At 32.1% G+C, this 27,004-nt stretch overlaps 4 protein-coding genes across 5 annotated transcripts; 2 read left to right on the forward strand and 2 right to left on the reverse strand.

Moving 5' to 3' along the window:
* The first annotated feature begins 590 nt into the window (after positions 1–590).
* LOC129801489 (solute carrier family 28 member 3) lies at positions 591–8,418 on the forward strand. Of its 2 annotated transcripts, none has more exons than XM_055846597.1 (7): positions 591–1,051; positions 1,192–1,235; positions 1,300–1,525; positions 1,597–1,937; positions 6,979–7,173; positions 7,240–7,437; positions 7,524–8,418. In XM_055846597.1, the coding sequence occupies exons 2-7, from the start codon at positions 1,197–1,199 to the stop codon at positions 8,343–8,345; spliced, it is 1,821 nt and encodes a 606-aa protein (XP_055702572.1). In that variant the 5' UTR covers positions 591–1,051; positions 1,192–1,196; the 3' UTR covers positions 8,346–8,418. The 2 variants fall into 2 exon arrangements, with proteins under 2 accessions (XP_055702572.1, XP_055702573.1); XM_055846598.1 differs by having other exon boundaries at positions 607–840.
* Positions 8,419–12,660: 4,242 nt separating this feature from the next.
* Positions 12,661–15,655, reverse strand: LOC129801589 (ceramide-1-phosphate transfer protein). The gene is made up of 3 exons (XM_055846811.1): positions 15,391–15,655; positions 15,118–15,329; positions 12,661–15,040 (listed from the first exon to the last, which is right to left on the reverse strand). Exons 1-3 carry the CDS (start codon positions 15,510–15,512, stop codon positions 14,745–14,747), a joined length of 630 nt encoding a protein of 209 aa, XP_055702786.1. The 5' UTR covers positions 15,513–15,655; the 3' UTR covers positions 12,661–14,744.
* Positions 15,656–19,813: 4,158 nt separating this feature from the next.
* Positions 19,814–23,829, forward strand: LOC129801622 (uncharacterized). Its single transcript, XM_055846845.1, has 2 exons — positions 19,814–19,909; positions 23,428–23,829. Exons 1-2 carry the CDS (start codon positions 19,901–19,903, stop codon positions 23,674–23,676), a joined length of 258 nt encoding a protein of 85 aa, XP_055702820.1. The 5' UTR covers positions 19,814–19,900; the 3' UTR covers positions 23,677–23,829.
* Positions 23,830–23,844: 15 nt separating this feature from the next.
* LOC129801620 (prisilkin-39-like) lies at positions 23,845–24,632 on the reverse strand. The gene is made up of 2 exons (XM_055846843.1): positions 24,456–24,632; positions 23,845–24,350 (listed from the first exon to the last, which is right to left on the reverse strand). Exons 1-2 carry the CDS (start codon positions 24,465–24,467, stop codon positions 24,081–24,083), a joined length of 282 nt encoding a protein of 93 aa, XP_055702818.1. The 5' UTR covers positions 24,468–24,632; the 3' UTR covers positions 23,845–24,080.
* Between the last annotated feature and the right edge of the window lie 2,372 nt (positions 24,633–27,004).

Genomic DNA, 27,004 nt, shown 5'->3' on the forward strand with positions numbered 1-27,004 from the left:
GGTAGGCAAACTTGCATAATTGTATGTGCATAATTCCGTCACATGCATAATCCCGAAGTTCATAATGCCGGGACTGAGTGTATAGGCTTATGTGCTCGTATTATTATATTATTATTCCCTAGACACAATTACAACTTAAGTCGAGAGACGACTTAGTGGAAAATGATGGAAATGAGGTTTAATCATTATTTCGAATATAATTACGCTAAGGCGTCTCTCGGCTAATCCTCAGGTCTGTCGAGGCCCTTCGAATGCTTGTGGAATAGATAGTAGAAGCAGAAGAGATAATTTGTTTTGTGATGGTGTAAATGTAAAGTGTAAAGAATTATTAAATTATCGGACATTTTATTATTTTTGATAATGATATTTATAAATGTACCTATAATATATCTTTGTATATCGATTATCTTGAAAAGTGGGTTGTTTTGTAAGATCTAAGACCCACTTAACTGAATATATGAATACCAAGATAAGACTAGCACGAATTTATTGAACAGTTCCAAGAAAAGTTTAAGATTTCATCAATTACAACAGCAAAATAATCAACAGAAAAGGTATAAACTGATAACTAATATGCCATTCTACACCTATCTTTGCGAATACACTAAAATCATTCTCCATCCAACAATCCGGGACTAAAGTCGTTTTTCTTGCCGGATATTTTTTTTTATTATTTCGTAATCTAATTCAGACAGTTTTAATTTTACGATATTACTGGATAAATTGTGCTTTTTTTTTTAGTTAATTAGCAAAATAAAAACTATTTACTAAACACCATACTTTACAATTATTAAGAAAAGTTTTCAACATATATTTTGTCTGAGGGTCAAGTGTACGAATGTGAGTTGAATGAAACCTGTTTTTCACAGAAAAATCGCATCTAACGAGTCCCGCATGTAGTTTCGTGTCGAAAATTTTACGCTGTGATCACATATTTATTCTCACAAATTTATTAGTCGTTATAAGCTCTCAAGTGACTTTATTGCTCATTTTTTCTTTCATATCTTTTGACGCTTTAAAGATAACGCCAACAAACGCTTTTTAGTCTCAGGTATTGGATACTTTACATTTGATGTATTGGTTCATTCACTGAATTGTGACGAATGATAATAGTTTTCAAGAACACAAATTCAAAATCGTGAGAAAATGTGAATAAAAAGCATCTTTGCAACGTGTTACCTATATTCACAGAAACAATGAGTGGTGCAGACAATCGGGCCTTTGAAATGGAAGAGGTAAAAAATATTGTGAAAAAAATTTGTAATCCTCGAATTAATTAAATTTATGTAAACATTCCAGGCGCGTTTGGAAGAGATTGAGAAAAGTGAAAAGAAACAGGATGCCGAAGAAGTGTTAACTCCCAGTGCAGTTGATCCAATTTCTTTGAAGAAAACCACTTTCTTAGATAAAATATGGTCATTTTTAGCAACCTACAAATCCACAATTATTGCTATCTTTCTCGTAGTACTCAATATTTTGGTGTTAATCTATTTTGGTTTCGCAACACACTTCTTTGTGGAATACAGTAATATTCTTATGATTATCATAAACGTTTTTATTAACTTATAATGGAGTACTGTTCTTTTTTTTACACAGCATGCTCTACAAATGATAACTGTGATTTGGGTTGGTGCCATGGCTACGGATTTCTGATAATCCTTCTGGTATTTTTGTATGGAGGATTAATTTACTTTCAAGTCATCAAGCGTTTCTGGGGTCAACACCTTTACAAGAAGTTTATCAACCCATTTTCAAAATTCATAGGAAATATTTTCAAATCACGGTACATTCGAATTACAGCCTTTTTAATTGTGCTGGCCGCATTTGTGGTCTTTTTGATTTTTGAGACTACAGATAATCGAAATAGGCTCCGAGGATTACTGGGAATTGGAATTATACTCTTCTTTGGATTCATATTTTCTAAGCATCCGTCATATGTAAGTAAATAAAACTTAATTGACTAAAAATTAAATTAAAAAGATTTAATAATTATATATAGAAAAAACATACATTAACTCTTTCCGGACCACAACATATCCAGCGAACGAATTTCAGTAAAACTCACTTTATTGTAAGTCTTACTGGTCAAATATGATACTTTTGTAGAGAAAGAATTTTCTCCGCCTCTGGGAAATTGGAAAACTCATGGGAACTCTCGTCCCCTAAAGAATGCAAAAGATAGAAACTTGGACAAACTTCAATTTTCCAAAAGCCAATAATATCAATTTTGTGAATTATTTTTGCATGTCAAATGACTCCTTTACAATGTTGATCACTAAAACAAGAAGAATTATTGACCAGTATCTTGTGGGATGTCCAGGAAGTGCTGAAAAGGACACCCAGCTCCTGCTTGCCAACAGATTCCTCAAAATATTTCACAGAATAGCACTTTAACACACATTTCTCTCAACAGGATGTTATTGCAGACACATTAAGCTTTCTCAAGAGCCAAAAAAACACTTCCTGGACAATCAGAATTCACCAAAATCTGGAAGAATAGGAAAAACTTCCCCGAAAGCAATCTCCTTCGCTGCCAAATGTCAAAATTATCGGCCATATTGACAAAAATTTCGCTCCCGCTTGAATTTTCTTACACGGTTGGAGTCGAAAAGCAAATGGCGGGCATTGGCGGGATAACCTTACATTTGACCTCAAGATTTTTGGGGACGAGAATTCCCATCAAGTTTGAACAAGTTTTTTGAAAATTTAAGAGAAAAAATAGTTTTCGAATTTATGTAATCTGTAATTGTTAGTTATCATACTTATTGGCCCCGAGAGGTTTTTCCTTATTCGGGTCTAGAAATATGAAAAAAGTCACAATATGTGCAAGGAAGCAGAAAATCGAAAATTCACGATTTTTGACCAAGAATATCTTAGCTCAGGAGTTAATTGGGATCCTGCAAAAAATATCCTAGATTTTGACATCCTTATAGTTTGTAATCATCCTCAAGAATCGGAATTTTATCGATTCTAAATAGTCTAAAAAAATTATTTTTTCCATGGGTACCCAGAGTCCCAAAGGAGACGAAAGAGTTAAAAAATGACGTATGCCATGATCGTTGTTTATTGGGGGAGCTTGACTTGAATTTAGAAGGCCAAAATTTAGCTGTTTTTCGCAATTTCTTTTGAGAGAGAAAGATACGATTAAGCGTCATATTTTTTTTATTATATTTTTATTACAGTTTTTCGAAAAGACACATTGCAAATTGGCGGATTAATGAGTAATTTATAAGAAAGCCTCATCATAGCACACCATTTGGAAGTTTATTTGCAGCTCGTAATTCTTCCGTGGGAAAAAAAATCTAACTTAATTTTTAAAATTTATAAGTGTATTTCACAATATAAGAAAAACAGAAGAAAATTGCAAAATTGGAACTTTTTTAATAGTTTTAAAAAACCATATTTCGGGATGAAACTTTATTTTCTGTAAAAAGCTGGACATTCAATTCCTTAATTCCGAAGAAAAAGTCCTTATTCATCTTAGTCGGTTTTGAAGTTTTTTTTTTGCTATTTTTTCATTAATTCGACAAAATTGCGAATAGCCCAGGCTTCAGACCTTAAGACATTCAATGGCTTAACTGCTTCAATTTCTTATCAATCATGATTTTTTGGGAAAATTTAATTTAGGATTGGATTATTAAAGATAAATAACCTATTAGACTCTCAAGAAGCAATTAAATTGCACGGATTGCACGATATTTAGGATTTTGAAACCTACGGGAACTAGACTAAACTTCTAGTCTAAAGACCGCTTTAGAGATAGAGTCCGGTTAAGTTCGTTAGAGCAATGGTCGGGGTACAGCAAGGTGGAGTTGGGACGAATGCAACCCATCGTCAGAAAGGTCTCGATGTCAGATACTATGTATTTACTAAAATTTCATAAAAATCGCTTAATAAACACCGAAGATATGGTCCCGTCAAGTAAATATTTGGTTATAGCTCAGGTTAAGGAACATTGACGGAGATATGCGAACTACTGTTTTGATATGTCGAACTTTATGGCCTCTACACACTAGAGAAAATTATGTCCATATTAAAAATGTTTTTCCTACACAAACGTAGGGAATTTTCTTCAATATGGACATAAATTCCTCTAGTGTGTAGAGGCCATTAGGTTAAATCAGATGAAGTTGGGGTGTCAGAAGAGTTGGAGCATTTCGCGTGAGCTTTCCAAAACAAGCTCATTGATCAAGTTCTGATATTAGAACCGGGGAGATACGGACATTCAAAAAATCACTTGTTGCCCTGTTATAGCACGTGGAGGGTTTAAGTTTTTTTAATCTAAACCTCTTAGGTCCGGCTATAATTTAATTTACTAAGATTTCACATCGATCGATGGATGTGTTACTCAGAAAACAAAATTTGAGGATGTTCGAAAATAGTGGAAGGGGGGGTGAGGAGATGGATCTGACATCACCTGGAAGACATTCTTTAGCTTCCTTCTCTGTAATGAAATTTTTATGGTATAATTATGATCACCGGTGACCGAAAAACATTTTTTTTCCTACGTCCATCTAAAATTCTAAAATTACGTTTTGCTCTAAAAAGTTAGAAAAAATTATTTTTTTCTGACCACTAATTTTTGACTTTCTCGTCCTTAAAAGGCTAAGCCATATCGTCAGTTAAATCAGCATTTGTCGTATTCTTCCTTTTGACAACTTTTCAGGAGACGAAATTTTCAGTTCAGCATAGTTTTTCTTAAAAATGAGCCCCGAATGCGATACTTTAGAGTCAAAATAATAAATAGATGTAGTTCGGTCAGTTTTGGTTGATGAGAATAAAACACGGGTTTTGACCTGGTTAGGATTTATTCCTTTCTTCTCTTTACAAAGAGAAGTAAGGAATAAATCCCAACCAGGTGAAAACCGGTGTTTTATTCTCAAAATAATAAAAGTGGGACTAATAAACTGTAAGTTAACTCAAGAAAATCTTCATAAAATGATTTAAAAGCTGAGATATTGAGATATAATATGTTTGATGAAACACAATAAGATTTTATCGTAACTTCCATCGTTTATAAAGCCGTAACTTCCAATGTATGGAGATTTTGGAAAGTTACGACAATTTTCTAAAATGTATTATGTTAATTTGAATTATTTTAGTGATAATAAGTGCCTTTATTTGACTAAATTAGGCAATTAAATTGGTATTCCCACCCCAAAAAGCTTTTATTTCATAAGTTTTATTGAAGAAATTTTATGTGTGGCGTCGCTTGTTTTGTTTTAAATTAATGACAGATGGGCAGGGATTTTTTCTTAGTTTTTTCTTACAAATATTGAATTGAAATGATTTAATGTTGCATTATTCGCACTGTCTTTGGATACTTGGAAGAGTTTGTGAACATTTTAATGAGAAATATTATATTTTTGCAGCAAACAAGCCACGCAAACGAGCAAAATAAGTTACGGCAAATGCTGATTAGAGAAAAATGTTGTATGAAAATTTGTCGTAACTTCCCCAAAAATGGAAGTTACGACAAATTCTGATAAATTTTTATTAATTAAGGACACTTACGATAATTTTTGTTTAAAATAATTTTTAATGGGCTTATAAAAGTTTCTTTTTCTCAAGTGCGTTTAATAAACAAAATTACGCCGATTCTAAATATGTATATATTCCAAAATCGCAAAAATGATGTTACGACAAATGCTGATTTAACTGACGATATTTAAAAAATCGATTCTTTTGGCCTTGTATTCAGGCTTATTCTTAATGTAAATTCGGATGCGCATGTGATTCCAAAATATTATTTTAATTAAGTTTTGAGTTCAGTTAAGGGGTTACATCGTTCATCAAGTCCAAAAAACAGCATAATATGTTCTCTTTTTTTTCTTTCCACACAATGAAAAATTTATTTAGTTCCAGCTCTTAAGCATACAGTAGTACAACATTTAAACTAATATTTTCCTGATGACTTTTTTGTAATTTGAAAACTTCTGCCATTCAGATTTGATTTTTGCAGTTTTTCTAAAATTGCATAATTACGATTAACTCAGATTAGATTCATCAGATGTCAAAAATCAAAACAATTTTTTTATTTAATTGTATTCACACTGTATTTTACAAGACGAAACGTGGTACATCGAAAATGAAATTTTTTACATAAAATTCTCCTAAAAATACAAATTTATTTTTTTCAAAAATCCTACGTTTAACTATTAGTTTAACTCATCTACTAACAGTATTATATTTTGTTATTTGACTCTGAGTATTTGCGATTACTGCAAAGTAAGTCTTTTTTTTTCAAAAAAGGCCTCCCTAACTGTGTTATCACACTTGCACATTAAAATTTTAATATGATTCACATTAATTGTCGCTGGTGAGAGTCCAAATGTGTAATTTGTGTGTTTGAATAATTTTATATTCAAAATTTGATCTATTTGTTGATAAAAAGGTAGACTTGGCCCGCAAAATTTGATATAAATTGATTTATAGTATTAATGCGAAAAATTAATGCGATTTTCTCTTTAATTTTTTAATGTGAAAAATATTTATGCTTTAGGTAAATTTAAACTTATTTTTGCAGGCCAAGTCCACTTCTTTATCAATAAATAGAAAAACCACAAATATTAAGTGACTCAAAGACACAAATAACATATTTGCATGCTCACGAGCGACAATTAATGTGAATCACATTAAAATTTTAATGTGCAAGTGTGATAACGCCGTAAATCAGATCTCAATGACTGAATTTTTAAAACCTTTTGCGTTAATATTGCAGAAAGATTAAATATTGTACTTTTATGGTTAACCCTTTAAGGACGAGAAGGTCAAAAATTAAGGGTCAGAAAAAATAATTTTTTATAACTTTTTAGAGCAAAATACAACTTTAGAAGGCCTTAGGAAAAGTTTCATTTTTGAGTCAGCAGTGACCCAATCGTCCTTTAAGAGGTTTAATAGCATGAATTAAATAAACTATTATTATGTTGAAAATCTCATTTAATATCTTGTCTCATTTAATGTTCATTTTAATTCCAGATAAATTGGCGTCCAGTTGTTATGGGTACTATTCTACAATTTCTCCTAGGACTATTCTGTATCCGATGGGATATTGGACGCAGTATATTTGATTGCATTGGCCACAAGGTTACAACATTCCTCAACTATGCAAATCAGGGTGCCGAATTCGTATATGGAGAATTTTTAATATCTTCTGGAGTATTTGCTTTTGTTGTTAGTATCTTTAGTGTTTTAGTTGTATGTTTGCAAAACACTTAAAGAACTTAATTCATTTTTCAGGTGCTCACTGTGATATTTTTCTTCAGTTTTATGATTTCTGTTTTATACTACTTGGGAGTGATGCAGTGGGTAGTAATAAAATTAGGATGGATCCTACAGGTGTGCTTAGGAACTACGGTGTGTGAAAGTGTGAATGCTGCAGCTAATATTTTCTTAGGACAAACGGAATCACCATTGTTGATTCGTCCATATTTAAAGGTGAATTATTCAGGAAACTATAAATTTTATTTTAGCATTTCAAAATTCAAAGTCTGAAATATATACATTTTTTTTTTAATTTCTAGAAACTCACGCTCTCTGAAATGCATGCTATTATGACATCGGGATTTGCCACTGTGGCAGGTTCGGTTTTGGCAGCATATATCTCCTTTGGTGCTAATCCAGCATATCTTATCACGGCTACAGTTATGGCAGCACCAGGCAGTTTATGTTACTCAAAGCTCTTTTATCCCGAAACGGAAAAGAGTATCACAAGTTCAGACAACATCGAAATGGAAAAGACAACTGATTCATCAATTTTGGATGCTGCCACAAATGGAGCTGTTACAGCAATATCTCTAGTTTTGGGAATAATTGCAAATTTAATTGCATTCGTATCCTTTGTTGCCTTCATTAATGGACTATTGGGATTCTTCGGGAATCTCGTTGGGGCTGATGATATATCACTAGAACTCATCTTTGGAAAAATTTTCTTACCATTAGCTTGGATTATCGGAGTTCCAGATCAGGATTGCGATCGCATTGGACAGATAATTGGAATTAAAACCGTGGTGAATGAGTTTGTAGCATATAAAGCACTCGGAGATGCTATAAGTGAGGGTGTGGCAAATCCTGATGTTGCTCTGCATCCCCGTAGTATAGCAATTTGTACATTTGCCATTTGTGGTTTCGCTAATCCTAGTTCTTTGGGCATTATGATCGGAGGACTGGGAGCTATGGCGCCTGAGAGACGATCTGCAATTACAGCCGTGGCCATTCGAGGATTCATAGCAGGAACCTGTGTTTGCTTTATCACAGCATCCATCGCAGGCATTCTTATGGCAGATAATATGTTTTCAGAAATGACTGTTAATAGCATTAATAACACGCGTAGGATTTATATGTGATTCTTATATACATTGATTATAGTTATGATTATACATTTTTTATTTAAAAATAAATTTTAATGTCTTTTAGTAAGCGTGATGGACTCCTACACATTGGAAACAATTTTCGTCAAAAATTTATTTTTTATTTTTTTATTTTGGTATCGCTGCCTACGATATGATAGGAAATTTTCTTAAAAAAAAAGCATTTTTTAGGCAAATTGCTCTCAGTGTGTAGAGGCCTTAAGATATTGTTAATGTAGTATTAACCCATTCCTTACCATGGTATTATACATCATACGCAAATTGAGTGATTTTAGATGATTTATTTCTGGGTAACTTTTATCCGAATTGCTGTCGGGAATGGATTTTTTAGTAACTTTAGTTCTTCAATTACTTGGGAAAAATGGTCCGACAGAGATGAAAATACATTTTGTTATTGTTTTCTTGCTTCGCGGAGGGTCATGCAAAATTTTTTCTCAAAATGGCGAACGGAAAATTCGACATCCCGTCGAATTTGTTAAAATTGGCCTTCATCCTCTTTCCTGATTTGAATTCTAGTTGCCAATTTGTTTTATTGGATAGTTACTCTATCTAAATCAATAGAGTTTGTAATGAATTAAGGCACAGAATTTAAATTCAGCGACTGTTAAGACGTGTGTTTGATAGGGGCTCCCGGCGCCCCCATAATAGGTAAAATTATTTTCTTTTCAAAAAATTCATCTATTGATCTGTAGGAAACTAATCCCAAAATATGTATATTCTATCTCAAGTATTTCTGGTACATTGACTGAATGGGTCAAGAAGAGATCTCCAGAGGTTTTGGCCTCAAAATTTTAAATCGCAACTACACAGTAAAAAAAATTAACACTATTATAGTGTGTAATCTTTCACACCACTATTATAGTGTTAAATTTGGAAAAAGTGTTTAATTTAAAATTATTTAATTTAAAGTTGTTGAATTTCAAGATGTTGAATTTAGAATTGTTGAATTTAAAAATTGTTGAATTTTTATGTGTAAATTCAAAAATTGTTGAATTCTGTTTATTGTTGAATTTTCTTTTCATTTCGAAGATTTTGATTTTTTTTGCCTTCTTAGACATTTTTATTGGCTTTTCCTGTACTCGGGATCCCCCCTTGCGAAATGATTACATCTGATGCTCGGATTTTCACGATATACTTATTATGCATATAAATATTTGATGTTCTATACAACTTTTGCCCAATGAAAAGTATCTCGACTGAAGTATAAGTCTTAATTGGAAATTCAACAATTTTTACACAACTTTTGTTAAAAAATTCAACAACTTTTATCTCAAACAAGCACCTGGCAAGTTGGCCTTTTTATATGGAGCTATATGAAGCCAATTCCTAAATTGATCTCGGACTGAGCTCACAGTGCTCCAAGGAAAAAATTATTTAAACAAAAATTTAGTATATTTATTTATAGTGAAAGTAAGAAATTGGCTTCAACTTTGAAGACCACTCGCCGGAGACTAGATCTCAAAATTCAACAACTTTTGTTTAAAAATTCAACAACTTCTATGTTTAAAAATTCAACAAATATTGTTGAAATACACAAGACTTCACACTATAATAGTGTTAAAAATTATGATCAAACTATAATAGTGTTAATTTTTGATCATGTGACAAAAAATACCATAAAGTTGTATATATTTTCACACTATAATAATGTAAAAAACTGTAATCATACTATAATAGTGGTAATTTTTAGAACTCGTCAAACAGTTTTAAATCACGAAATAGTGTTGAAAAATTTTTATGATTATAACAGTGAGAAATTCTACACAGATCGCAATAAAATAATTAATTTATTCGATTTCACACTATTACAGTATTAAAATTTTACACATTTTCAAATTAAATAACGTTGTTGAAAATTTTTCAACTATAATAGTGGTAATTTTTAATCACGTGACAATAATTATCAAAATTTTGTGCATTTTTTAAACCTTTTTAAATTAAACAACAAAAATGATCGATTTTGCACTAGTAGTAAAATTTTACACATTTTTTTACTGTGTAGTTTTATTGATTTTTCCGAATCTTATGCCCTAGACACACTTATCACTTAAGCCGACTTGGCTTAACGTAATTACATATAATCAAAATAGGCAAATGTGCCCATGCTTTGCACGGTCCCGAGCTTCATAATGACTAAATTTTTCCTATGTTTTTCAATAAATGTGACATATCGCACTCATATTTTAAAACTTAGGGGAAAATGTCGCGCTTTTAAAATATCTTGCAGAGTCACATTTATTCAGAAATATAGGAAAACTTAGTTATTATCAAGCTTGCAACCGTGCAAAGCATGGGCACTTTCCCCATAATGTTCAGATTACAATTCTATCAGTTTCTTACTAATCCGTTTCTCAGCTGAACCCTCCCTTTAAGGACTATTGGAACACCGGTGCACCATAGAGAAAATAATTTTTCCTAACTACCTAAAGTTCTTTTTCTAATGTTAGTACATAATTGTAAAGTATGAGGTTGAAGGAATCTAGAATATTTTTTGCAAGTCTCTAGCTTCTTGCTATGTAGTAAATATTTTAGCTCAAAAACGACGATATTTTAAATTCTCATATTCATAATTGATTTTATTTATTTTATAATTTTTTAAGCAAAATCTTTTTGGGAATAACACTACAATACTCCTTCGTAATATTTTTCATTTATAGTGATAATTATTATTCAGCAAAAAATACAGCAAATCAGACTCTGTTGGACTTTCCAAGATTATATTGTATTGTATTGTATTGTATTTATTTTCATCTTGCATTTCACATTTCCCACCTCCCATGCGTCCATCGACGTCTTAGCGTTGGTGACCAACCTCCAGAGTGAAAACGATGGAAAACTCCTTCACAGGTTGTATAAGTCGTTTTTACAATAATTTCATACATAAATGGTATCTTTTGGAATGGGAAATGTCAAGCAAGAGACAATGGCCAGGCTGGTACAGCCGTATGGCATTTAATATAATAAATAAAGCTTAAAGAAATAACAAAAAGGTATTTTAAATATAAATATAGTAAGTAATAAATAAATAAATAAGTTATACGATAAACAGAATATCAAAGGAAACAAATATGAGGTGTGGATTAAATCAGAAGCTCACAAAATACATTCGCGAAACAGCACCCACCCACGTAAAGTGCACGAAAAGCACAATAGCTAATAATAAGTAACATACAGAGGACTAAGCTTAGATTAAGATACGGGAAATTGAGACCAAGCCCATAGGGGAAAAACCTCCAAAGACCCCTCAGCAAACATGACACCCACCCAAATCCACCCCCCAGACACCCCATCAGTAGTACCCCGGAGCCAAGTCACCCCCGAAAAGGGAATCACATGCCCAAACTTCACAATTAGGGGAAAGAACCCAGTGAAGCCGGGGAATATGTAAGACTTATCATTGATTATGTTTACTAATTTCATTTTTATTGTTGAATTTTCGGTCCGTAAAAGTGTCTTGTCCTTAAAGGGTTAAGGACGAGTGGGACTCCGGTATTCCAAAAAACAAAACAATTTTTTTTTAACTGAAGAAAGTTATTTTAATCTCTAAATAGTCATAAAAAATTAAAAAAAATAGATTTTGTTTTTGGGACACAATTGTCCCACTCGTCCTTAAAGTGTTACGCTGAGGAACACAAATTAGTAAGTGGGAAACTGATGGAAATCTAGTCAAAATCATTATTTTGATTATAATTGCGTTAAGACGTCTGTCGGCTTAAATCGTAAGTGTGTCTAAGGCATTATAGATCATTTGCTCTTAATGTCCAATTCTAAGTCATAATTGTTCCAAATAGTTTGACTCATAATAAATTAGATGAGTTAAGCCATATGGCTAAGCAATCTGAGAAAAAGTTTTGTCAAAATAACAAGAAAAGTTTGTCAAAAGGATGTTCTTCTCTACAGAATATGGAAAATATTTGCCAAATTGGCGGATAACTAGATTTTTGGAAACTCTTTCAGTATTTTCCTGCTCATTGGGGATATATCGCGCAGAATATTGTTCATGATCAGGGGCTCACAGAGTAATTAACAGATCTTTTGAATCGTTCTAAGAAAGATCTTGAATTATTATTGAAGTATCGACTTTGATCGGCGTAGATTTTCACCAGTGTGGTTCAGGAAAATATTTTCAATTATTATTACCTGTTCGTATTATATCCAGCTCATGAAGTCATTTTGTAATACTAAAAGGACCGCAAAAAGGACTGGCGTGGCTATAGCTCATAAGAACAATTTTAAAACAAAGTTTAGGATTTTTGAGAGTATATATTCAAGCTTTTTCCTTAAAAAAAACTAAAATATTCAAAAATATTGAAGCTTTATTGGATTTGGTAGATAATACAAAACAAACATGTGATAAGCCTTTGTTCTCATTGACAGAAGCTATTTATTTCTCAAGCACCAGAGTATAATTCCTTTTTTTTTTTTTTGAAACCACAATGTATTATCTGAAAACCTCAGGGAGTCTTATTTTAATGTAACTTTGCGGATTTAAAGTTTTGTTTAAAAAATTATCATGATATAATCCGGGCGCTACAAAGGCGCTACAGAGGTCAAACTTAAAAAAAACTCTATCCCATTTCCTAAAAGAAAATTCTAAAAATAAAACGCGCCAATCACATTTTATGATAAAAATTTTAGTAAATTTTTTGCAAAGGTTATTGAATTTCAAATGGCTACAGAACGTTGCTTTTTTTGAATTTCGGACAAATTCAACCGATTCTGTTTGATTCGATAAAATAATTTTTTTCTCAATTCTTTGACTGCACGTTATTTTGAGCATGTCTTAAGATTAGTAAAAAAGAATTATGAGTATGAACACAATTGAAACATTCTATGGTTCCAAAGAAAAATTTAAGAAAAATTGTGAAAAAAAACTAGTGATAAGCCTACATCAGCTTATTGTAGGTGAGATTCTCAACGTGAAAAAATACCAATTGCATGCAAATTCGATTTGAAGATGAATTTGGGAAATATTATACAGTAATTTCGAATGAAATTTCTAAAATAAATGCAAATTTTGAATTAGAACCAAAATTATCAGATGTATGCAAAAGCTTTCTTCTACTAGGATGCTGACAATAACGTTATCAATGTTTGAGTCTGTCCAAAATGAAGTTGATCTTTGAAATATAATTATGTGTAGGTCACTTTTAGGAAAGATAAAGTAAAATTCACATTATTCGAAGGCGTGAACGTTTGAAGGGAGAGAACTTTCCCCTATAGGCGAAATGTAGATCAAATCAGACTGTTCTCTAGTTTTGTCGAAGAACTTGATCTTATCGGTTGCTCTAGAGCTGATAAATCATTTTTGTTTTTAGAATAGAAATATTTGAGGATCTGTCCAGCTATAAGATGCTATATGCGATCAAAAGGAATCGGGACGGGTGCGAAATGAAATGTGAACAATTTAAGATCTGGAAAAAGAGGGGTGATCAGCCATTGAACATCTAACCTATCTTTTTCTTTCTTTACCTGAGCGTTCAAAGGTGCCCTCTTAAATCTCCCCTAATTCCTCCTGCTCACTTTTTTATCCTAATTGCCCTATAAATAGAGATCCCTCAAACTTCTATTACAATATTTCCTGGATTTTCTATTTACAGGTAATTCTTTTCATCAACTTTTCAAAGATCAATCCTACTCGTGTTCGTCCTTCAGAAATCTTTGTCTCTATTTTCTATCCTATAAATAAATTCCTCTTGTAACATATATTCTAGTTTTCTTCTAATTTTACTTATAAAATCTCTCAATTTCTGCAATCTCTCTTAGAGTCCTTTGGAGCAGAATTCCCTCTAAAAACTGACACTTCTACATGCTTCTTTTCTATCTGGCAACTCCTAACCGTAAAAGCAACTCTAATCTATAAAGGCTCTGACCCCTATAATTTATTTAAATTCAAATTTAGAATCTGCAACAAGCATAGAGTGGCAAATCACATTTTGGTAAAGTTTGAACCCAATCTGAGGTCATGAAATTTTGTAATGATTACAGTATAGGGGATATTGTTGAGAATCTCACCTAATGAAAAATAGTAAAGCATCTTGCCATCCATTCTTTATAAATCTCTATATAAATTTAGAAACGCGGAATTTGGAAATAGTTTCCCTCCCAAGAAACTAATAATTACTTAGCAAGTAAATTAAAATAATTGCATAAGCATTGAAAGGATTGAAAGTATGATATGGCTTAGTGGTTCTTTGCTAACTGATAATGAGAACTTTTAGCGAGAAGCATAATAACTAAAACAAAATTTGACTAAAATGATAAAGCACTATTTTGAGCTTTATCAGTGTATTATTAAATTTAAAAAATACTCTCTCAATTGGTATAAAATCCTTGGAATGATGCAATGTCTTGAGCAAAGCGTTTCAGCTGGACTCACGGAAGTCCGTGTAAATCATGAGCAGTGTACATTGATTGGGTACGATCGTACACCTGTTTGAGGATTTCTAAGGTGCGAGGAAGAGCCTCAACAGCAGCCTGCTTATCTTTGCAGACACGATCAAGTAGTTGGTCACGAGTCGGAAGGCCATAAACTGCCACTGAGACACCTTTGCGGATCAACCAAGGGTGAAAATTAGCCAGAGTCGCGTTATATGCATTCTGGCAACAAGTTCCTGTCTTATCATCTGGACTTAGTGTTCCCAGTTGTCGCAAAAATTCTCTGATAAAATCTTTTAATTGGAAAAAAAGCACATAAGCTTTGAATATAAAGTGTTTTGAAAATAGATAACGAGAATCAATCAATTACCGAGGCCTCGGTGCAAACGTAAAAGTGTTCGACAACCTGATACGTAGTCTTTTTTCTCCAGTAATCCACTATCCTTCTCATATGCAATCATTTTTTGAAAAGACTTAAAATTCTCTTTTCCCTCCTTTGTCTTTAATTCCTCAAGAATTTCAACTTTGGACTTTACATCGCTACTAACAAATCCGAACACCTTTCCCAACAGCTGGAAAAACCTAAAAAGAATGATTCCACTCTTACCAGTCGGATTTGATTGGGAAATATTTTTAATATTACTTGTTCAGTTCTTTGTAGCCATTCAGATAGGGATCCATAAGAACGTCGTCCTCTTGCCCTTCCAGACATTGAGCAAAGTATCCCTCGCACACCGTCAGACAAAATTTATCCTCGCTTCCCATGTTTAACACCAATCACATTACCAAATAAATACGATAAAATTTTTAAAATATTACTAAAATTTAACTAAATACTTCTTTAATTAATTCGCACATACACCCAATCACTGCTCCACTGGAGTATATTTTGACGTAGACGTAAATACCCCAGTAAAATTATTTTCTTTCATCTCCACTTGCGATACCCATTAGAAAAAATAATATGAATTATTTTGTACTGTCGTACGACACTTCTTACCTTTTTAACGAATTCTCTTTTATTCGTATTATTGGGTAAGTGGTAAGTGTGACAAATTCCGACCAGCTTGCAATTTCGTCCACATTTTTTGTTCCCCGAATTTCCATGAATTTTTAGTTTTTGCATATTCTAGTGATTATACAATGCAGAAAAATAACAAAAAAATATCGCTTCGACGAGCAAGATGATTTGAAAAAGGCATTGTATGAATTCCGGAAGGGCAAGCAACTATGAGAATGAAGGTGGTCGGAATAGGCCACCTGTCTACATTTTTATTCATTTTAAAATGTATTAAGAACAGAGGTGTGCAAGAAACCGTTGAAACCGAATTAACGTCAAATGAAACATGTACGTCAATGGTCAAAACACTACTATAACAAACTTATTTTGACGTTAATTCGGTTTTAACGGTTTCTTGCACACCTCTGATTAAGAATGATTTTAGAGAAAATAAAGACGATAAACTGTCTACAATCAGTCCCGGCATTATGCACTTCGAGGTTATGCACCTGACGGAATTATGCACACAATTATGCAAGTTTGCCTACCATTGGGAGTCAATTTGTGAAATCATTTTTGTTTCATGTAGGCTCATGGGGAATTTTTCTGTAGCCAATAATTAACTATTTTAAATAAAAACAATTTATTATTATTTAAACAAATTATGACAATGTCTTAAGTTTTCATATTTATAAAAAAATGTTATTATCCAGGGAAAGGGGTCCCGGTCAAAATCCCGAAAACTAAAATTCCGAAAGCCAAAATCCCGAACGCCAAAATCCCGAAAGCCAAAATCCCGAATGGGCCAAAATACCGAAAGTCAAAATCCCAAATTCTTAAAAAAAAAAGTGTCATAGCTACTCGCACGATTCCACCCGCGCTTGCTGGAGGCAAAGGGAAATCTTCTGTGTCTTGGGAAATTATTCTAAACATTTTCCTCCATATAATTTCATCTCTCTCAGGATTTTGAACATTCGGGATTTTGTCTTCCGGGATTTTGGCTTTCGGGATTTTGGCTTTCTGGATTTTGGCTGCCACCGGGGGACAGTACTCCCCCTTCGAACGTTCATTCCTTTGAATAATGTAAATTTTCTTTTATTTTTCTTAAGAGACTTACAGACTTACATTGTTATTATGAATCGTGTCGAGAAGAGACTTACACATCTCGATTAAATATCAGTCAGTTTCAGGAGACGGCTTAAAAAACTTAATAAACTTTCAAAATTGCTAGTATGTGATTCTGAACTGTCCATATATGTAGAAGACGAAATGTCCGACTTTTATTGATCAAAAATATTATTATAAAAATAAATTAAAAATGGACCGTCACTTTTACACTAAATGTGACAAAATTACCAAAAAATCCACCACTGTAATACTAAAAATTCAGACAGGAATTTTAACATACGTCTCTTGTTTAGCCTTTTTAACAGAATTATTTTTCTTGCACTTAAGCAGTATCTCCTTGATGCTTGACTACGAAGTATGTTAAATTAATTTTAAAAATTATAAATCCTTTAAAGTCAAATACATAAAAATTGTGTAATTTATTTAAACTTCATTTTATTTTTTGATGAATTCATTTCATTTTTTTTCAGATCTCGTTTTAGCTTTTCTAAAAAAAAAGTTTTTTTTTAATTAAGATTTTGATAAAATGTGTGATACTTCTTTGGAATGAGATTTCTTTGACACAAAGACATAAGATCACGTTTCATTAATTTTTATTTAGTAATCCCACTTTTTTTTTAAATGATTAATCACAATAAATCATAATATTATTCACAAAATCTTGCGACTTTTCTCTGTTGTAAACCAAATAACTACACGCAACTACACTAATTTTCAAAAAAAAAAAAAAATGAACACCATTTATAGTGATACAGTGGCGTAGGATTCACATCAGTGGAATAATGGCGTATAATTCCACGAAAAACGCCATTGTAACACTAAAGGCCTCCAGGTAAATAATCATACGTCACTTGTACGCTTCTTTTATTTTGCACGCTTGAAAAATACTTGAAATTATTAAAAATATTTCTAACAAAGTTTTTAAGATTATTACATATAATGAATATTTAATAAATTTCCTATTAGAAAACAATAATAACTCAAAATCAACAAAAACCGAGATAGGCCGTTGTAATAATAAACGTGCGATATGTAAGTTATTCTTTTTGAAGCGTCTTCTAAACCCATCTAAACCAATCTCTGCATGTAGTTTCTGATGGAGCATTGTCGCCGTAAGTCTCTACAAGATTTCTATGTGCTTCAGCCGCAGATTTCTTTTAGCGAAAGCAGAACAAAAGAAGTTCCCGCAAATGAGCCTTTTTCGGCCCGTCACTCGTCATTTTAAACTTTATGAAGAAATATGTTGTTCACACTTTTCTAAAACGAAAATGAATAATAAAAATGAATCCAAAACAACATGAATAATAAATATTAAAAATAAATAAAAATCATATTTTTATTGCACTTTGCATTATGCCCAACGCACAATAACTTTTATTTTGTAAATATGTTTTTTGACATTTCAACAAGAGTGAGTGAGATCTAGATCTAGTCATCTCGCTCTCTCTCATAGAAAAATTTTAAAACATGTTTACAAACAAAAGTTATTGTGCGCTATTATGCCCAATGCACAATAACTTTTGTTTGTAAATATGTTTTCAAAATTTCCTATGAGAGTGTGCGAGATGACTGAGATCTAGGTTTCATTCACTCTCACTGAAATTTCAAAAACATGTTTACTAAAGAAAAGTTATTGTGTGCTGAGCACTAAACATTCATACAAATAAATTTTGATCAAAATAATTTTAGAAAAATTTAAATAAAACTCATTATTGGTGTGTTCAAAAAATAAGGTGACTAATCATATTTTGCGGGCTACATACATTCAATAACATATATTCTTTTTTTGTTTTTTGATAGGGGAAAGTACTCTCCTTTCGAACGTTCATGCCTTGGAATAATGTGAATTTCTTTAAGTTTTCCTAAGAGACGTACACATTTATATTAAATATTAGTTAACCTATTTATCAACTATTGATATGTAATAATTATGTGTAAGTCTCTTAGGAAAAATGAAAGAAATTCACATTATTCGAAGGCATGAATGTTCGAAGGGAGAGTACTTTCCCCTATGCTGGCAAAATCACCCCTGTTACACTTGTGTAATGGATGTGATCAATCTAAGTTCATTAATATTTAAAATACAAAATGGTTATAACCTCTGCAGAACAACAAAATTCAAATTTATTTTATTGTTCTGTTTTTATTATCAATTTTAAAGTGGAAGGAAATTGTTTTGCAATTTGCAATCGAAGAATGTTAAAAAAAAACATGTTCAAATCTAACAATGATTTATCAAATAGGAGCAATTTGATCTTAACATATGATTTATCAGACAGGAAACTGGAACTGTTATAAAATGCATAAATTTCAGAATGAAGTGATGATAGGAAATAAATCTGAATCGCACTTCGGTAATCTAAAAGGTTAACTGAACGTTTATAAAATTAAATTGATCAGATTGATCATGTTTTGAGCGATAAAACATCTTTGTACTGAAAACTTTGATTTTGAATTGTGAGTACAATTAAACTGATATTAAAAAAAAACATGGAAAAGCTATGCGGATAAGTTCGATGGACTGTAATTTGTGATTCATTGAAATGCTGAGCGTAAAACAAAAAAATTATGTGAAGGTTAAGTTAGTGAAAATAAAGCGCGTGAGCAAAGGACGGATGATAAGAGAAGGAACAATTTATTTAAGCAAAACTTTGACACACTAAAATTGTTGAGCGAGAGGTATTTAATGCGAATGGCTCAATTTTAAGTTATATCATATTCAAATAGCATAGAATTTCATAAACATTTAGTTTTTTGTATTGCAAAGGTATCAGCAATGTTACACCAATTGAATTAACAACAATCGAGGTGTTGAACATGATGCGAATTTTAATTTCATTTTGAATTGTATCGTGATTGAACGAAGGATGATATGTTTTTCACTCATAGGTAGATATTTTTTCACCGAGTATAAATATTATGCCCAATGTTCCTTATCAACATCAGTATCGTTTTGTACCTCCTCCAGTAAAGTGGATCTTCTTTAGCTGTTTTGTGCACGAATATTCTCATTAAATAAAACAAAATGAAACTTGTAAGTGCTGAAAAGATTTTTTTAATCAAATTAATAATCGACAATTTTAAGTAAAAGATTTGCATGCAATCGTGGAGGTTTAAGTTGTGAGATTAATAAAATATAAAGAATAGATTATAATAAATCAATGTAATCGTATAGAAATTACTGTAAAAAGTATTTTTTATTGGAAAAAATTGTGTCTTTTTATTTATTTTTAAATAAACCACTATGAAAGTTACATGGTGCCGTAATACCAAGTGTTCAGCTGTAACTACTGTGAAATGATAAATGCTCCTTAAAAATATTTAACGATTCAAATAATTGTTCGTCGTAATGGTCGCAGTACATAGGAGGATTGTTTTATCAAATATTTCATCAAAACAGTGTTGAAGTACAAGAAATATTTTTTTTCGTGAAGTTAAGTGTTGAAAAAATGTGCATTTTTTTTAAATAACGCGTATTCCAAGTTGCAGAACTTTTTATTTTTTATTGAAAAAAAAAAACAAATGAGCAGTAAAGAATTCAAAATGATCAATAAAAATTTAAATATGAGCAGTAAAATATCTAATTATGGTCAGTAAAAAACTTAAATCTTGACAAAAATGGATCTAATTTACACATTTAACATTTAAAATTGTTGCAGATAGAATAAAAAGCACTTTATTTTTCTTTTGCCACAATTTGGACGATAATATCATTGTTTTAAATTTTTTTGTTACTGCTCAATTTTAACTTTTTACTGCTCATTTATACAATGCCTTTTTTTCTTATAGTAATTAATTTATTGCTACCACAAAAGAAACATTTACTAACTTTAAAATTACCAAAAAATTAAATTGGGTGGATAACATTTTTTATATAAAAATAATTAAAAGAAATAATAAAATCAAAACTCGGGGGTCAGGCCATGATCGAAAATAGTGTATGCTACATAGATTGAATATTCATATTAACTGTGGAACTTGCGAAGAAGATATTGTTAGTTATGTAAGGGAAGAGCACCAGCGATCGGCAGTGTTCCTCTGATCGTCAGGTTACTATCAGATTGTCGCACCAATTCAAATGTATTTTTAAAAATTATTAGCTACTTTTCACCATTTAACTCTCATAAGAATGCAGTGCATTAGTTTAGATTTAATTTTTAAAACCAATTTTCCGTAATAAACCTGATTAAATTTGTGACGATCCGAGGTACAGAGTACATCGTTGCAATTACATCTATTTTTTATTAATTCATTCTTAAAATTTAAAATTCAAATGCGCAGATATAGTTAAATGAATCACTAGTATACCGATTAGTAAACACAAAAATACCAAATAGTATTTTGATGCTTATATTTTAAACTAAACATCGAGCATGTCTCTTAACCGTGACATTAGCTCTGAACAATGCGAGCAGTTTTAGTGTAAATTTTTCCCTGTTTTCGTACACATTTCACAAGATATCTCCGAAACTACGTAAGTTGCCAATTTGTAGATTTCGGTTGCTCGTTCAATATTAAGTTGGCCTTTATATTGTATTTATGTTTTTTGCTAATTCATTCTACACTGACAGAAAACAGCTAATAAACCCAAAAGTTTTTTCGGCACGCTAGAAAGATATGGGAAACGCAGGAAATGTCATGCCCCTGCTCTTAACATTCCGATCCGGGGTACTCTTCCCTTATATAATATTCCTGTACCCACCGCACAATAACTTTTGTTTTATAAACATGTATTTTTACAATTCAGTGAGACTGAATGCAATCTAGATTTAGCCATCTCACACAGCCTTTTAGACAATTCCGAAAACATTTATAAAAAAAGAAGTTATTAGTGTGTTGAGCATAATGACCAACGCACAATAACTTTTGTTTGTAAACATGTTTTCAAAATTTCCCATGAGAATGAGCGAGATGACTAGATCAAGATCTCACTCACTCTCACTGAAATGTCAAAAACATGTTTACTAAACAAAAGTTATTGTGCGTTATGCCTAATGCCCAGCACACAATAATTTTTATTTGTAAACATGTTTTCAAATTTTCCTATGAGAGAGAGCGAGACAACTAGATCTCGGTTTCATTCACCTTCACTGAATTGTCAAAAATATGTTTTCAAAACAAAAGTTATTGTGCGCTGGGCATAATGCTCAGCGCACAATAACTTCTGTTTTGTAAACATCTTTTTGACATTTTAATGAGAATCAGTGAGATCTAGATCTAGCCATCTCCCTCATTCCTGTAGAAAATTTTGAAAACATGCTTACAAACAAAAGTTATTGTGCGCTGGGCATAATGACCAACGCACAATAACTTTTGTTTAGTAAACATGTTTTTGACATTTCAATGAGAGTGAATGAAACATAGATCTAGTCATCTCGTTCATTCTCATGGGAAATTTTGAGAACATGTTTACAAACAAAAGTTATTGTGTATAATGCCCAACGCACAATAACTTTTGTTTTGTAAACATGTTTTCGAAACTGCCTATAAGAGAGAGCGAGATGACTAGATCTCACTCTCTCTCTCACAGGAAGCTTCGAAAACATGTTTACAAACAAAAGGTATTGTGCGTTGGGCATTATGCAAAACGCACAATAACTTTTGTTTAGTAAACATGTTTTTGATATTGCAATGAGAGTGAATGAGATCTAGATCTAGTCATTTCGCTCATTCTCATAGAAAATTTTGAAAACATGTTTACAAACATAAGTTATTGTGCGTTGGGCATTATACACAATAACTTTTGTTTGTAAACATGTTCTCAAAATTTCCCATGAGAATGAGTGAGATGACTACATCTATGTTTCATTCACTCTCATTGAAATGTCAAAAACATGTTTACTAAACAAAAGTTATTGCTATTGTGCGCTGGGCATAACTCATAATGCCCAACGCACAATAACTTTTGTTTAGTAAACATGTTTTTGACATTTTAATGAGAATGAGTGGGATCTAGATCTAGTCATCTCGCTCATTCTCGTGCGAAATTTTGAAAACATGTTTACAAACAAAAGTTATTGTGCGCTGGGCATAATGCTCAGCGCACAATAACTTCTGTTTTGTAAACATGTTTTTGACATTTCAATGAGAGTAAATGAAACCCAGACCTAGTCATCTCATTCACTCTCATAGGGAATTTTGAAAAATATTTACAATCAAAAGTTATTGTGCGTTGGACATAATGCCTAACGCACAATAACTTTTGTTTTGTAAACATGTTTTCAATATTTCAGTGAGAGTTAATGAAATCTAGATCCAGTTATCCTTCTCACTCTCATAGGAAATTTGGAAAATATGTTTATAAATAAGTTATAGTGTGGTGGTCATGATTCCCAGACCACAATAAGTTTTGTTTGTAAAATTATTTTCGAAATCGCGTATGAGAGTAAGCAAGACGACTAAATCTAGATTTCATTTACTTTTACTGAAGTGTCAATGCATACAAAGCAAAACTTATTTTGTTTGTTAGCACTTGACGAAATATCATACAAAAGATAATTTTTTGTGAATTATTATTTTATGAGTATCGTTTTATTTATTATTTATTTCAAGATTGCCATCTTCTTCATTGTTGCTGTATCTGCTGTGATGGCTAAGCCGAAGCCAGCAGTGATCACCTATTCTGCTCCTTATGTTGCAGAGCCTGCTGCAGCTGTTGTAGAGAGTACTTACCATGGTGTGTCAGCTCCACTTGTAGCCTCTCCGGTTGTATCCACCTATTCAGCCTACTCAGCTCCTCTTCTTGCATCACCTTATGCATATGCGACATATCCATATGCGACAGGTGCTGTCTATGTTTAAATGACAATGGCCAAAGGACAATTTGATAATCTACTCAGGCTTCTTCGAATGAAATACTCTTCAAATATTAAATCAAAGGCACTCCACTAAATTGACAACTCTACGTCAAATTTCATCTTCAGACCGTACATCTTCTGTTAATGTTATTATTTTTTTTTAAAAAGAAACATTTTGTTAAATTAAGATCGATTTTTTGAATTTATTGGTCGTGTTTTTTTACATTTTTTTTGAGGTTTTGTTGGCGATCGGTATTGTGAAGTCCAAAACAGAGAATTAATTTTATTTTGATGGAAAGATAGCATATCTATATGCTTTCTTTTCTTTAAAGGTATGTCACTTGAGGTAGAGTTTTGTGACGTTGAGAGAATGATGGTAATCTCTCAATGTTGTATCAAAAATACTCCTTAATACACGTATCTGTATCCACCATAGCCGGTGTATGGGTAGTATCCAGAGTATCCTCCATATCCGGAGTAAGCCAGAGAGCGAGAATAGGGGGATCCATAGGCAGAATAAGTCAGAGGAGAAGCATAGGTGGAGGCATAGGGGTAGTTGTATCCGGAGTAGGCGAGAGGAGCATAATTGTAGGGGCTCACAACAGAGGGGGCAGCATAGGTGGAAACGACACCAGCACCACTGGCAGCAGCAACAGCCAAAAGGCAAGCGAACACGAACTTGAATAAAAGAAAATAAAAATTAGTTTTTGATAAAATAGAATTCTTTTCACAAAACAAAACTTTTATTAAAGTGACTAAATTCACAGTTGACAAGGTACTCACAAGCTTGAACATTTTTGTAGGTTTTTTGGAGTTTTGTGTGAGCTCAAGTGAACTGGAAGACTTAACTCTGTGGTATGATGTTCCCGAAAATGATCCGTGTCTTTTATACCAATGATCACGGGTGTAGAATCATTTTTGATCAGGAAGCCACTAACACACCCATTGAGCGAATTTTCATGATTGACCCACCAAAACGTGTCTCGTAGCCAAAATGTCAAGAGTTTTTTTTCTTAACACCACCGGTAACAATCGCTCATAGATCAAGTAGGAGGATTACTCACACACTTTAGCGGATATTGGCAATATCTTGAGGACACAATTTTTTATCAAGTGTATAATTCAACGACACTATTTCTTTTTAGCATATAGACCAAGTTTTGTCTGGCACCAGAAACAAAGTCAAGTTCATATCGAGTTTGCTAATATTATTCAAATAAATTTTATCTTAATTGTCTTTTATACATATTGCCGTAATATAAGTATGAGAGGAGATACAAAGTCAAAATATTGAAAATGCTTTGAGTATATTTATGTATAAATATTATGGTGACAGGAAAATCAAGTATTTATTGATGCAATAGAATCATATCATTTCAAATACGAACATTACAGGCCATGTAAAATATATTAGGCCAGCCACAAGCTATTAAGACAGTTTATATAATTTATTTACAATAGAAATTGGCATGGATTTTCCTTAAAATAATTTTAAACTTCTAAACTACTATTTTTAGGAAAATTTATTTCAATACTGTATTAAGTACTATAATATACTAGAAACTAGATATAAGGGAACTGAGACAGTAGTAAACATGGCGATAGAGTCGACATGGTAAACACTTCGATTTTTTTTATTTGGATTACGAGATTTATATGAATTCATGGAGATCCTTTTACACTGCAGAAATGGTCGACATACAGTAGAACCCCGCTATAGTCCATCGCTCTATAGTCCACAATTTATCGACCGTTGATTTCAAAACACTGATTTTAAGTTAGGTTATGTTTTTAGTACGTGACATGCAATGTTGTCATAATTATTTAAATATTTTTGGCAAAATTAATTGAGTAGTTGTGATAATTGTGATCCATAATGAAGAGAGCGAGGACAAGTACCACAATCGCAAAGAAAGTGGAAGCCGTCGAGCAATTTCAATACTAAAAGTCGTTGATAATTTTGATAATGACATGGACTATAGTGCGACCCAAGTGTCAAATCTGGAACCAAATATGGCCTATAGCGAGGCTCTACTGTACCTCCAAGGAGTGTAGAAATGAAAAACACTGTTTACGTAGTCCCATGTTTACTTACTGTCTCAGTATCTTCTAATAACCGTTAGTCACGCTGAACAAATTTCTGAATTAAATTTTTGTAGGAATGATTACCAATTTATTATATTGCATATTTCTTAAATGAAATCTACGTTTGAAAATTTCACCATATCATTAAGATAACGAAAAAATGGATAACAGAGTTCCATGCTTTACGAATTACTAGAACTCGTGGCTTCGATGCTATACATCAAAACCTACCTTTGACCGATCCACAATTGATATGATTCTATTCATAAATCTCACGAAAGATCACCAAAAATAGCTTAGGAGTCGCGCTAAAGCATCCACAAAAACAGAAACTGAAATTGTAGCAATTCTTTTTGCAAAAAATCCACAAACCATTTTATTTAACAAAGTTTAAGATAAGAGTCACGCTATATTATTTATTAATCGTATCGAGATATTGTAAGGTAATCATTTTTACAATATTTTATATCCCGTCTTGGAAGAATCTGCAAAGTCCATTGTAGACCACCCAGGAGCCTTCCCGTGGTGTGGATACTTCTTCCATGCTCCTGGAATTGTTGGGCGAAGGTAATGCATTATATTAAGTTATAAATTGTCGAAATCAGACAATCAGATCTTTGCACTGGCCGGGACTTGAACTCACAATTGCGAGTAAAGTCGGGGATCTATCCGCCAAAGAGCTAACGGTCTTGCCTATTGCGCCACTGAGATCCCTATTCACGCCATTAATATTATTTAAAATTATTTTAGGAATAATAACTTCGATAAAATCATTTTAACTGCTCAAACTCCAAGAGAGAGTAGATTTATTTTTTAAATCAACAAAAAATCAAGTAAAATTACAATATTAAAATGAATTCTTTTCTTAAAACGTAAATAAGTGCAATTTATTTAAAAAAAGTTAAAGGGAGTTGATACCATGACACTATAATTTTTGTGTTGACTGTTTTAGAATTGTATAATTTTCACACTTATTAAAAGAAAACGCACAAATTTAATTCAATGAACGCGATACGAGATTATGTAATTATCATCACTAAAATAAAGGAAATTAATGAGGTGAGCGATATATTATTATAATATATGTATATATAACCTTTTTTGTGCAAATGTAATCATAGATTGTTGAAAAATCTACATTTGCATAGGATATATCAAATCATTGATTTAAATGTCTACTGTCCAATTTACAATAATGTGTATAACTTTTTTATAATGCCATGTATAATTTGGTCAAGTTTTGAAGC

This window comes from Phlebotomus papatasi, chromosome 2 (assembly GCF_024763615.1).
Source record: "Phlebotomus papatasi isolate M1 chromosome 2, Ppap_2.1, whole genome shotgun sequence".
Taxonomy (NCBI): Eukaryota; Metazoa; Arthropoda; class Insecta; order Diptera; family Psychodidae; genus Phlebotomus; species Phlebotomus papatasi.

Coding starts and splice junctions, on each gene's coding strand:
- LOC129801589 (XM_055846811.1), bottom strand. CDS start 15,512: ATGGGAAGCGAGGATAAATTTTGTCTGACGGTGTGCGAGGGATACTTT. Junction 15,330..15,390: donor GGCTACAAAGAACTGAACAA/GTAATATTAAAA, acceptor CATTCTTTTTAG/GTTTTTCCAGCTGTTGGGAA. Junction 15,041..15,117: donor ACGTTTGCACCGAGGCCTCG/GTAATTGATTGA, acceptor TCCAATTAAAAG/ATTTTATCAGAGAATTTTTG.
- LOC129801489 (XM_055846597.1), top strand. CDS start 1,197: ATGAGTGGTGCAGACAATCGGGCCTTTGAAATGGAAGAG. Junction 1,236..1,299: donor GGGCCTTTGAAATGGAAGAG/GTAAAAAATATT, acceptor TAAACATTCCAG/GCGCGTTTGGAAGAGATTGA. Junction 1,526..1,596: donor ACACTTCTTTGTGGAATACA/GTAATATTCTTA, acceptor TTTTTTACACAG/CATGCTCTACAAATGATAAC.